At 39.7% G+C, this 13,454-nt stretch overlaps 1 protein-coding gene across 3 annotated transcripts in view; it reads left to right on the top strand.

Moving 5' to 3' along the window:
• The first annotated feature begins 2,693 nt into the window (after window positions 1-2,693).
• Window positions 2,694-13,454, top strand: part of MSL3 (MSL complex subunit 3) — a 28,878-nt gene continuing 18,117 nt past the window's right edge. For 2 of the 3 annotated variants that reach the window (XM_069062994.1, XM_069062995.1), the window contains exons 1-9: window positions 2,701-2,876; window positions 5,083-5,165; window positions 5,546-5,641; window positions 5,934-6,034; window positions 7,457-7,545; window positions 8,641-8,763; window positions 9,572-9,732; window positions 11,565-11,723; window positions 13,021-13,283. In XM_069062994.1, coding sequence (XP_068919095.1) covers window positions 2,775-2,876; window positions 5,083-5,165; window positions 5,546-5,641; window positions 5,934-6,034; window positions 7,457-7,545; window positions 8,641-8,763; window positions 9,572-9,732; window positions 11,565-11,723; window positions 13,021-13,283 — 1,177 coding nt within the window. In that variant the 5' untranslated portion in view covers window positions 2,701-2,774. Of the gene's footprint in view, window positions 2,877-5,082; window positions 5,166-5,545; window positions 5,642-5,933; window positions 6,035-7,456; window positions 7,546-8,640; window positions 8,764-9,571; window positions 9,733-11,564; window positions 11,724-13,020; window positions 13,284-13,454 lie in introns of all 3 variants that reach the window. The other variant, XM_069062996.1, reaches the window with a different exon arrangement.

Here is a 13,454-nt window from a genome sequence, read left to right as displayed (position 1 = left end):
TTTTACACTATATATTTCCTTATCTTTTCCCACCTCTCCTCCTCTATTTCCTGTCAATAAGCATTTATTAAGTGCCTACTGTGTCCCAGACGCTGTGCTAAGTGCTGGGAAAACAAAGAAGGCAAAAACATTCCCTGTTCTTTATATTTGTTCTCTGTACACTTATAGATGTACTTTTTCTTTCCTGTTAGAATTTGAGATACTTGAGACTAGGGATTATTTCATTCTTTGTGTTTGTATATCCCTAGCACCTTGCAGGGTCCTTCAAGTTTTTGTTGTTCAGTCATGTCCTAATCATCCTGACCTCATTTGGGGTTTTCTTGGCAAAGATACTGGAATGGTTTGCCATTTCCTTCTCTGCTCATTTTACAAATGAGGAAACTGAGGCAAACAGGGTGACTTGCCCAGGGTCACACAAACAGTAAATGTCTGAGGCCAGATTTGAATTTAGGAAGATAAATCTTCCCGATTCCTGGGATGTTACTCTATTCATTTTGCCACCTACCTGGTCACTTCCAGCAAACAGGAGGGGCTTCATAAATGCTTCTTCCCTGTTTCTTTTAGTTGCTTGTGGTCAATGTGTAAATTGTTCTTGTTTTGCTTATTTCACTCTACTTAAATTCATTCTAGTCTTCCCCCTTTTTTAAAAATTCTTTATGTTCATCATTTTGTGTTCAGTGCAATAATATTCCTTTATATCTATATACCATGGGTTAGCCACACCCTGTTGACAGGCATTTCCCTCCTCACCTGTAATTCTTTCCACACTTCATTCGAAGCTTAACACAAAAATAACCTCCTACAGCAGAAGCCTTCACCAGTTCCTCAAATTAGCATCTTGTCCAGGAAAATATTTTTTGTCTGTTTTGTACAGTACTTATATTTACTCGTTGTTTACCTAAGTATTATATAAGCTTGAGGTCAGAGACTGTTTCCCCTTTTTGCCATTGTATCTTCAGTACAGACATTGCTCTTAATAAATTCTTGTTGAATTGAATGGTGTTGAACTATTGATAAAATTGTTTCTATGGAAAAACTATTCTTGGCACAAGCTCCAGATGCCTGTTTTTGTATACATTTGTATACAACTTTGAGTGCACTCACACTTGTTATCTCACGATTCTTAAAACTTTCTGGAAAAGGCAAAAATCACCTCCTTTTTACACGTTAGGAAACTAAGACTCCAGTGAAATGACTGGTATAAGAATGTAGGAGGAGAAACAAAGACTCACATCCTTCCTCAGTCTCCTCTCCCCTCTAATTGGAGGGCTGGGGGATGGAGAACCGGGGGATGGAGAACCAAATTCTTCCCAAAACCTTCCTTTATGAAGGTCAGAAAATGGATTTTAAACTCACTCCACTTTATATCTGCTGCTCTACCTGGTTTCAACTCCAGCATTGCATACCCTTGGCTGCCCTCCTCCTCCATTAAATCTTAAGCTCCTAGAGTGCAGGGGCTGTCTTCCTTTTTATTAATTGTATCCCCATCCCTTGCTTAGTAGTCATCCCAGTGCCTGGCACATAGTAGGCACTTAATAAATGGTTTTTTTTGGATTGGATTGGAAATCCAGGTTCTTGGACACTAATCCAATAGATACTTTCCCCACTACTCCATGCTGTTCAGACTAGAAGGAAAAGTTAAAGTGTCATTGCAATCAGCCCACTATCGTACTTTAATTATGCTTGTGGGCATGAGGCTTATGTGTATTTCCTACCCTCAAGAAGCTTCCATTGTCTGGGTTAAACATGTTGAGCAGCATGCAATCGAACAGGAGACATGTACATTTCTGTACGTATGTATCAAAAATATGTACAAGAAAGGATGTGGAGGGTCAGCCTGGGCAGCTCTCCTTCCCGTACACCGGGATTCCTTTATTTGGCCACGCTGTCCATAAGCATTTTTTGGGAAATTCCAGGAGCGTTGCAAATCTTAGGTGCGAACCCTCCCATTCTTCATAACTACTCGATTTCAACTGTAAATTTCCTTTTTAAAAATGTAACTTCCCCCTTTTAAAGGGGAGAGGGAAGGGAGGCTGCGTTTGCGCAAAGCCAGGGCTCGGGGAGGGCCGCGGAGGCAGCATAACCACACGCTGGGCACCGAGGTCCCAGCAGCACGGCGGCTATTAGCAAACGGCACCCGTGCACGCGTCCTAGCTCGAAGACTTTGGCGCGCCGACACGTCACGAGCTCACTTCAGGGCTCCGGCCCGTCCCCTTCTCCCCCCAACTCCCCACCAGACCCTGCGTTCTTCCGGGCTGCGGCCAAGGCCCGGAATGGAAAAGTCCTCGCACCTCTTCTCCCCCCTCCCAACCCGGCCTAGGGTTTCGGGTATGCTCAGTAGCCCGGGGCAACCCGCAGATCTTCGCGACCCTCTCAACCTCTCCTCTGGGAGGGGGGAGTTCGGCCCTCCAGGCCCCCCCCTCACCCTCCCCACCTCCGTCGACGTCGGCGCGGCGGCGGCGTAAAAATAAAAAAGGGGTGGGTGAGCGCGTGCGCGCCGCGCTTTCGCGAGGGCCAGGTAGCTGGAGGGAGGAACGAGCCAGGGAGATTGGGCGGGTGGGGGGGGCCGAGGGGCAGGCAGGAGCGCAGCCTGAGCGGGAGGCGGAGCCGAGGGAGGGCCAAGGCGGGAGGGGGTAAAATCCGGGACGGAGCAGTCTCTTTCTCCGCCCCCCCCCCCCCCCCCCCCCCCGGCCCCCCCACCGCACCGCACCCCACCCCCACCTCGCACACTGCTCCTAGCGACCTGGATTTTCTCCCTCTGCCACGATGAACAAATGAGCTCGTGCGGGGGAATGAAATTTAAATTTCAGTCAGGGGAGAAAGTGCTGTGCTTCGAGCCCGACCCCACTAAGGCGCGAGTCCTGTACGATGCCAAGGTGCCACTGAACGGGGCGAGCGGGAGGGAGGGGGGAGGCAGAGGGAAAGGATGGAAGGGACGCCTGCGGAGGGCGAGGGAGGAGAGGGGATGGAGATGGGTGCGCGGTTTCCCCAGGGCTGGGAATGGTCAGGACGAAGCTTTGGGGACCGAGCGGGGAGAAAAATGACGTGCTCCTTCCAGGCGGTGCCGATGAAAGGGCGCCAACTGCGCCGGTGGCATCGGACCGGCGCCAACCGTTCGGGTGGATGGGTGGGTCGGGGGAACCGCGCTTGGCGCTGGGAGCTGCGCGCGCGCGGAAGCAAGCCGGCCGGCAGGTTCCTGCGCCGCGCGGAGGACAGCGCGAGGGGGGCGCGCGGCGGTGAGGGGCGGGGCTGGGCCGGGCCGTGGGAGGGGCTGCGGCTCCTGAGGCTGTCAAGAGCTGGGGCGAGCGCCGGCACCCAGCACCCTTTATCCCCTCTCCCCCGCGCTCCCCCCAAACCCAGAGGGTGGCCCTGTGGCTGCGCAGGACCGTGTGTGATCTCGCACCTTGCTAGCTACTTGTGGAAAAGCATTCCGCGTTAAGGAAATTTTAACTACCCGCTTGTGCTTTTTTTTACCCCACCCTTTTTTTTGCGTGTTTCTTCCACGCACGTTAGTGGCGTGTGCAGTAGACAGGAGTAAAATTCTCCCACGGGTGGTTTCCTCTGAAGTTAAAAAAATTGTGGGAATTAGGAACTCTGAGTTTATAGCAGCCGGATTGTCTAAATTAACAATATTTGTTTGTGACTCTGGGCCAAGTCACTTAACCTCTCAGCCTCGGTTTCCTCATCTGTAAAAATGGCGACATTTATAGGACCTACCTCTTAGGGTTGTTGTGAGGAGGAAATGAGATTGTACTTGTAAAGTACTTTGCAAACCTTAAGCTCCACCAAGGCTTGATTTAGTGTCCTGAACCCCTTTGGTTTAATGTATCATGACAAAGGAAACCAGGCATATTAACATATCTAGCTGTAGCCATCTATTTCTTTATCTATACCTATTCATACATATATCCCATCCTTCATCTATCTCTATATAACTCTGATCTATCCATCTATAAGTATATTATCTCTATCTCCCATCTAAATCATCTGTCCCTGTCTGTATTTCTCATCTGTCTGTCTCCTATCAATTTATATTGTCTCTCTACCTGTCTCTATGTGTGTGGGGGGGGTGGGGTGGGGGTAGGTGTATACACACACAGATATTATACCACCAAGTTCACAGAACCCAAGTTAAGAACTGGGGTCTTGATTTAGGGGAAGCCTAAGGCATAGCTCTGATTGTAGGTAGGAAAAGGGATGAGTGACATGCAAATTTAAATTTTTCCTCTTCCTCTCTTCCAGCTCACTTGTAGCATTCCCAGCGGCCCCCTGGCTGCACAGCTCTGCTCACCCTGACACCGGCTTTCAGGCCTGGCTGCATGTTTTCGATGATCTCTTTAGCAATCCTTCGTCCGCCCCCCTTTGCTTGCATCACCCTGGTGTTTTTCTCTCCGAGAGCCGTGTCTCATGGCAGCTTCTGTCCTCCCAGGGCCTCCCAGGGCCCTTCCGTTGTGGCTGCCTGCCTTGTATGACTTTAAAACGGGCGCCCCCAACATGTTCCTCTATGATGCAGCCCCTGAGTAACCACGTAGCTTCCGCTCCCAAATCTTTGAAGCCTGTGACAGGGCTGTGCTGGGAAAAAATTCTCCAGTTTAAGGGAAGAGGGGGTATGTTGTGATCGAGAGGGAAGTGGGAGTTGTGGGCCTTCTCTTGGAGGTGAGCAGGAAAGAAAAAGTTGAAAGAGTTAGCTTAGAATATCCAAGTCTAGCCTGGAAGAGGTGGAGTCCCAGGGACTACATCTCCCAGACTTTCCCAGGGCTGAGGCCAAGTTGTCCTGCCTGTAGTTTGGTGTTTTTTTAATGATAGGTTCCCTGGCCAATGGGGTGAAGAAAATAGCCCTGACTAAAATCCATAGAGACCAATTAGAAGGTAGTTGGGTGGATACTTCCTATTCCTAGTGGGATGCATCCACTAAAGAAAAAAAAAACGGAAATTTGGGAAGAAATTGTCATTTCGGCACAGATTTAAAAAATGAGAGAAACCTGTTAAAAATTATGACTGGTCACTCTGATGAGGCTTATAATTTCTGATGTATGCCTCCTAATTTATAAATGATATCTCATCTGTTTTTTCCTATTTCAGATTGTTGATGTTATTGTTGGGAAAGATGAGAAGGGCAGAAAGATCCCAGAATATCTGATCCATTTTAATGGTTGGAACAGAAGGTAAGTGTATACTCCAGAACAAATGTATCATGGGACTATCAAAAACATTAAAAAACAAACAAAAAACTTTTAATAACACTCTTTACAAAGGAATAATTGTGTTTTCATTTTCTAAAGAATGACAGCAGATTACATATTTTGAAAATGTGTGGATAGTTAAGGAATTTTGATCTTTCAATATACTTTAAAGACTTAATTTCTTAATTATTTAACTACTTTCTGATTTTAAACTACTTGAATATATTTCTGAAATTGAGAAAAAAAAAATCCATGACATATCCCTTCTTCCCCCTCCCCCTCCTGCTTTTTTAGGGTTGGCTTTACTATAATTTTAGAATTTTGGCTATTTCTAGTCATTTTTTCTCCATTTATTTCCTCAGCTGGGATAGATGGGCAGCCGAAGATCATGTTCTTCGTGACACAGATGAAAATCGTAGATTACAACGTAAATTGGCAAGAAAAGCTGTAGCTCGCATGTAAGTATTTTCAATTCATGTCAGTGTAAATTTTTTTTTATCTTAAAGTGATGTGTTGTAGATTTAATATATGAAAAATGAACATTTGCTTAACTCATTTCATTTTAAACATATTTAAATGAACGTGGAGCCATTTAACGTGAATCATTTGATGGAGTATTTATAATGACTGTATTAGGATATTAAAAACTGATATTAACCACTAACCTTGTATTTTAACTGTTTTTTCATTTCTTCTATTTAAGTTGCTAAATTCACTTAGATATAGTTCAATTGGATTTATCTTCTTTAGGAGAAGAAAAGGAAGGAAGAAGAGACGCTGCAGGTTGCCTGGTGTTGACTCTGTGTTAAAAAGTCTTCCTGCTGAGGAAAAAGATGAAAATGATGAAAACTGTGAGTTGGCTAATATGCTAAATAATAAGTTTACTTTCTTAGACTTAACCACCCACATAGATGTGTCATGGTGTAAGGAACGTTGGACATAGGAGAAGTAAGTGCAGGTAACTTAAGTTCTCTAGGTGTCAGTTTTCTCATCTATTTAGTGGAAGTAAAAACCTTTGCAAAACCTACCTTCTAGGACTGCTGAGGTTCAAAATAAGATGGTTTATGTAAAGCCTTAAATAAATGTGAATTATTAGGAGATAATGGATGTGAAATGATTTGAAACTGATTGGACAAAATATTAATATTTTACATATCCAGTACATAAGAATCAGTGCTTCTCCATCACAATTCATTCATCTCCCTGCTTCTCCCCATTGCCTTTCCATCTTTTTTTCTTTATTCTTTCTCAGGTTCTGATATGTTTCACTTAGCATTTTCTGTGTCTGTGTTTGAGTGAAATATGATTAAGTACTCAGCCACAGAATCTTATTTTATGTAAGATTTCTATTTGTTAAAGGTATTTGTTAAACTGTGTCATTTGGCACTTGAGTGTTTTATTTGAAAATTAAGGAAAAAACTCCTACTACTTCTTAAATACTTGAATGTATCTGTGATCGCATTAGTAAGAAGATTCTATCTGTTAATGCAGATCATAACCCAGCCTAACTTTCTAATCCTGTACAATTCTTGCTTATGTTGGAAACATATTTCTAGAACTTTTTATATTTTACAGCACTGGGAAAGTGTCACCTTTTATCCTGCATTTTTGCTGTATGACCAATTCTCCTAATTTTCTGATCATATATTTCCTCCTCATTTATATTCTTAATACAGATTCTTACACATAAATATAATTGGAAAGAATTGCAGCTTACTTTTTTCCCCACCAATAATCTTTCCATTTTCCTTTGGGTCACCCACAACTTTTAAGTTTTCAGCAATTGTGATATTATTAACAAGCTTCACAACTATACCTTATCATCCCTGGGAGAACATTAGTGTTGAAATGATGTCTCTTGTGAGAGGGTACCTGTTGGGATCTTTGGCAGTACAAATGCATTACAGTTTGTACTTTTCCTCTTCTGTTGTGGGCTGAGCTCATTATAAGTCTGTAGTACCTGTCATGTCTACATTTATGAGAGGTACCAACTCAGTGCATTGACCATCCCATTTCATAAGATGCATACAAACATGTTTTATCTGTTTAGTTTTTCCTATATGGATTGTTTGGCTGCTCTTTTTTGAGTAAACATGAATCTCACTGAGGAAGCCCTATGATCTCAAACGCTGAATTGTAAAAATCAGCTTCTTTTTCAATAAATTATAAACTGAAAGCTTTTTTTTGTGAAGATTTTTGGATGACTACAATTTTAGATAGACTAGTGGGATATAAGATAATGATAAAATATGATTTATGTTTGTTTTATATAGCCATAAGTAGCTCTTCTGATGATAGTAGTGAAGAAACAGATGAGGAAATAAGGAGTGAAGAAAGCGACATTGAAGAAAAAACAGAAATGGTAAAAATTTAAGACAATTTAAAAACTTTTAAAATATATTTTAGAAGTAAGAAAACAAATTTATTGTAAAAGAATTTTTCAAATATGATTAATGACAAATATAATTTTAAAAAATTCTCTTCAAATTTTACTTGACTTTGTAGAAAGGGTTTACATTATTTATGATACTGTATTGGATGTATTATTGGTTCTTTGCATTTATTCAGATGTCTAAAGGTATTTGTTCAAGTACTAAATCTTTCTAAGTAACTTTTAAATATGAATAGTTTTCCCTTATAGTGTGAAAAATGCCACCTTTGAAAATTTGTCTCTATAGTTGAATGATGAAATAAAGTGAATGTACAACCTGCAAGGCAATGCGCTAAGCATTGAGGGTACAAATATTTTTTTAAAAGAAAATCCCTGTCCTCGAGGAGCTTATATTCTGATAAGAGAAGACAAGGCATAGAGGGCAATGATGTTCAGGAAAGGGAGTTTATTCTGGAGAGGTGGAAAGTGGGATTAAGGTTGAGATGGTCTGAAGGGGATGTGAAGGTGAAGCATAGTCTGAAGTGTAGAATGATCATTCAGTATAATTAGCTTAAGTTGGCCAGTTTATACACACTCATTGACTAGTCAGCTGGATTGGGTGGGAGCTCCAAAGATAACAGATACATTTTCTCAAGGTCAGTGCATGTAGTTTCTGGAAGACCTGGGTATAGAGGTCCAGTTTTCAGGTCTATTGTGTAAGATGATGGTTGAGGTGAGGAGGAACAAGTCGGTGGTGTCTGACAAATGGTGATACGGCCTGCAGCCATTTACTTAGGTTGTGAAATTGTTTTATTGTTTCTGGAGGCATCAGACACCATTTTCTGGCCTTTTTCATTTTTCTCTCTGGTTACTGAGAACTTAGTCCCCAGTGCTAAACAAGTAACAGAAAAACTATAGAGCTACAGTTACCTTTGGGTCATTAATATGTATGATTAGGGTTTGAGCTGTTTTAAGAATTCATAAATTCTGATATCTCTCATGGAAGGTATTATCATTTTGCAGTAAAAAAAAAAACTTCCTACTGTTGCATATTAAACTGTTAAAAATGGATTTGTATTATTATAGAAAGAAGAACAGGAGTTTCATACAAAAAGGGACATGGAAGAAAGAACAATAAGTATAGAAATACCTGAAGTTTTGAAGAAGAAACTTGAAGAAGATTGCTACTATATTAACAGGAGAAAACGTGTATGCAAAGGAAGATATAAATTGGGGGGCAGCTTACATTTTAAACTTGCTTGAGTTATATCTAACTAATCTTTTTTTTTTTTTTTTAAGCAATTGGGGTTAAGTAACTTGCTCAAGGTTACCCGGCCAGTTATATATCTAACTAATCTTAACAGTAGCTGAGGAAAACTTCTGAGGGTAGAAAAATTGTAGTTTTTGAAAGTTTAATTTTAAAAATAATTCTTGTAGCAAAATATATTTAACAGTATTTTAAAGTGCTAGCTCTGATTTTTCCCCTAATTACCTGTATGGTCTTAAGATATTTCAGAGTTCAAAGATACCTTAGAGGTCATTTATTCCAGCTTATATTTGAACAAGACTCACTTCTACATCATCTCTGACAAATAGTCCACTATCTTTCTATTGCTCTTTGTGGTGCCCACAACTTTAATTCTTTAGAACTTATATTGTTTCATGGTTTACAGCTATACATCATAGTCATTTAAAAATGATCATTATAGCTACTTCATGATATTTACATTGTAGTCATCATAGAAATGTAGTTAATTGGTTGCTATATATGGGAGAAAATATGGCAGGAAAATTGGAACTTTTTCCTCTTTTTTGTTACCTACCTATATTTTTCAAGTAGTTTCTCTATGAAGGTTTACTTGAATAAAATAATTAGGTAGAGAAACTGAGGTGGAATAACTTTTAAGTCAGTGCTTTTTAAAAATTGCTAAAAAGGAAGTAATAGTGATTTGCAGTCATTGAAATAATGATTGTTATTATTTGGATGATTAACAGTTTAAATGTTTGTTTCTTATAGCTTGTAAAACTTCCATGCCAAACTAACATAATAACCATCCTGGAATCATATGTGAAACATTTTGCCATCAATGCAGCTTTCTCAGCCAATGAAAGATCTCGTCACCACCAAACCACTCCACATGTGAACATGAATGTGCATTACATCCCACCAGAAAAAAAGTAAGTCATACTGCATCTGAAATGTGGCATTGTTCTGTAGGGTAGAGAGGGGAATTCAGATAGTGGGGGTAGGGAAGCCACTTGTGTTTCAGATATTTTAAGTTCTGTACTGCAGAAAAGAGGTGGGTTGGGAAGGAGGATTCCCCAAGCTATAGGAGTGGTTCAGTTTGGGTTCTGTGGTTCAGCTTCAAAGCACATTTGTAGTAGTAGTTCTGTCATGCATCTTCATGTCACCATAATGAGTATGCCCTCAGTAAACTGAGGTGGCTGAAAAGGAAGAAATGTTAAAACATGCAAGAGAGGTAGAAGCTCTCTGATGATTCTGTAGCATAGCAGGCTTCGGCAGACAGGCACCACTTTTTGACCACACTGTTCAAGCCACTGCCACACCATTTCATGAAGCCAAAAGTGGTGCCAAAGAACAAACATTATCCTCCTAAGCCAAGTGTGACTCTAGATACACAAATTGCTAGTTTTAAATATAATGGTTACTGTGTATTTTGTTAAATATGGTAATTTGTCAGTATGGTACTTTGTGGCTTGTATAATATATGTATTTTCCCTACCAATTTAATTTACTAACATTGACACATCATTATAGCATTTATATAACATTTCAGGTTTGCAGAGCACTTTACAAATATAACTTCATTTTATCTTCACAACAACCTTGGGAGATAGTTCCTACTATTATCCCCATTTTAAAGATGAGGAAACTGAAGCAGACCAAGGTGAAGTGACTTATTTAGGGTCCCACAGCTAGTAAGTGACTGAGGCCAGATGTGCTTTCTCAAGTCTTCATCTTCCTGACTCCAGGTCCAGTGTTCCTATCCACTTCACCACTTAACTAAATTGTTTCGTTCTTGTTTCTGAAAATTTAGCCTTTTTTAGTTTGACAACATTTAGCCTATAGGCCTCCACTAAAGTCCTACTCTGGGACTACTCCATTATGTGGAGTGAAAGCCCTGCAGACTCCAAAGTTACCAAGAGGCAGCTCCATGCTGCCATCTGCAGTCTGGAAAACTTGGTTATGTGAACTTGACCCGAGTCACTTGACATCTCAGAGTCTGAGGCTCTCCATGAATGTAAGTTGCAGAATGATGCCTGATTTGCATTGGTAGCAAGAGTTTTCTACATCAGTGAAGTCACAGCTCCTGACAAAAAAAATATATATATATTAGCATTTCACTTAACCTCTGTAAGCAAGCTGTAAAATGAGGATAAGTACATCCATTGTACTTACCTTATGGAGTTGTTGTGAGGTCAAATGATATGAAAAAGGTAAAGCACTTTGCAAACTTAAAATACTATATAAGTATTAGTTTTTATTTAGAAAGGGGTGAAATATCAGCCCAGAAAAGTACTATATCATCCAATAACTGAGTATAATTAAGTTCAGAGAGGTACATCTTTAGAAGGTTGGCCACTAGGTGATGAATTTTTTCAGCCACACCAACAAATGAAGACTGCCCACTAAGGTTTAAGAAAGGTTGTCTAATGAGTACCCATGTGAATGAAGTCACATATTTCTGAAGTATTGAAGTAATAGGGCTAAATAAAAACACTGGTTAACTAACTGTCTTCTAAAAGACTAGTGATAAAATTGTCATTACATAGAATTCATTAGATCCATATAAATTCAAAATACTGTTTTAAAATTTGAGGATTTTTTTTGAGACCTCATTAAAGTAAGGAAATTCAGAACTTAATTTACCTGTTTATATTCATTTTTATGTTATTTATTTATATATTTTCAATTTTTCAGTGCCAGGTTTAACGCCTGTATTTCATAAAATATCTTAAAACGATTTCTCTCTCTTTTAACATTTCAGTGTTGAGCTTTGTAAGGAAATGGTTGATGGATTAAGGATAACTTTTGATTTCACACTGCCATTGATTTTGCTTTATCCATATGAACAAGCTCAATATAAAAAGGTGACTTCATCAAAATTTTTTCTTCCAATCAAGGAAAGTGCAACAAATACAAATAGGTAAGTTCTGTATAGTAGTTTGATCAAGTGATTGAAACTTAATAGTTGAAGTAATTTTCTCACATGTGCATTCTTTAGCAAAACCACTACTTTGATATTTCTTTTCTGAATACTATTGTGATTCTTTTAGATTTGATATCAAGATGAACATTATGCAGTGTAATCTAATTTTTTAAAATTATATTCCTATAGCACTTCAATGAAATTTTTTATTTCCAGTTAGAGAACTTAGGTCAAATCCTTCTAAAAACACTATAGCTCTTTGTAAGGTGATGTGATAAAAAGAACCTCGTACTTGCTCTGTTCATAACTTTTGTTCCTCTCTATTTCTTAGTTCCCCATAAGAAGTACTGTCTTGTAAAATCTTTAGGTATTTCTGATAAGTATTTCAATTGAACAGATACTTTTTAAGTACCTATTATGTGCAGTGCACTCGGGTGGGACTTCAGTAAACAAAGATTTAAAAATTTTTGCCCATAAGAAGCTTATCTTGTAATAGAAGAAGCTTATCATAATACATTGTAATAACACTGAATTTAGGTCAGAGATCTTGGTTTAGTTACTTATATTCTGAATGATTTTGGTCAATATGGCTCAGTAGATAGAACCCTGGACCTGGAGTTAGGAACACCTGAATTTGAAGTCTGCCTCAGACACTTAGTAGCTATGTGACCCTGGGCAAGTTATTTAACTTCTGTCTGCCTCAGTTTCTTTTCTTCTGTAAAATAGGCACAATCATAACACCTGCCTCTATGTAACTTTTGATTTCCTGCCTGTAAAATGCAGATAATACTCATTAGAATATCTCATGGGTTTATTGCAAAGATCAAATGAAATAAGGTATGTAAAGTGTTTTATATAAAATACTAGATAAATATGAACTGGAGAGCTAGATGGAACAGTGGATAGAGGGCTGGGTCTGGTATCAGGAAGACTTCATCTTCCTGAGTTCAAGTCTAGCCTCAGACACTGTATGACCCTGGGTGAGTTGTATAACCTTTTTTGCCTTAGTTTCCTCATCTGTAAAATGAACTGGAGAAGGAAACAGCAAACCACTCCAATATCTTTGCCAAGAAAACCTCAAATGGGGTCACAAAGAGTTGGACATGACTGAAAAACAACTGAAAAAAAAATTTAAACTGTTCTAAATAACAGCAATGTTTATTATTTTCATTTGTGTCAGTGTTCCTTTATAATCATAGCACATGATTTAAAGGCATAAATCTTCCCATTGCAAAAAAGTCATTTGTTATTATTGGTGGCTAATATATTTAAAGTTCTTACTTTTCTTCTTTAGGAATCAGGAGGAACTGTCACCAAGTCCACCCTTGTTAAATCCACCAACTCCTCAGTCCACAGACAGTCAGCCTGCTACAGGAGAGCCAGCAACACCCAAAAGGCGAAAAGCTGAGCCTGAAATGTTACAATCTCTAAGGCGTTCTACACGTCACACATCCAGCTGTGACAGATTGTCTGAAAGTAGTGCTTCTCCACAGCCTAAACGAAGACATCTTGACACCTCTGCCACAATGCCAAAACTATTTTTGCATTTGGAAAAGAGTAGGTTAAAACTTTTTAATTAAATAATTCTCTTTATGACTTTTATTGTTATTGTTTTTTGAGGGCAATTGGGGTTAAGTGACTTGCCCAAGGTCACATGGCTAGTTTTTGTGTTAAGTGTCTGAGGCTGGATTTGAACTCAGGTCCTCCTGACTCCAGGGCTGGTGCTCT

The sequence above is a fragment of the Petaurus breviceps genome, unplaced genomic scaffold, assembly GCF_028583685.1.
Source record: "Petaurus breviceps papuanus isolate PSGF00001 unplaced genomic scaffold, PetGlider_PUasm1.0 90515, whole genome shotgun sequence".
In the NCBI taxonomy this organism is placed as follows: Eukaryota; Metazoa; Chordata; class Mammalia; order Diprotodontia; family Petauridae; genus Petaurus; species Petaurus breviceps.
This window is presented reverse-complemented; position numbering and strand designations above follow the sequence as displayed.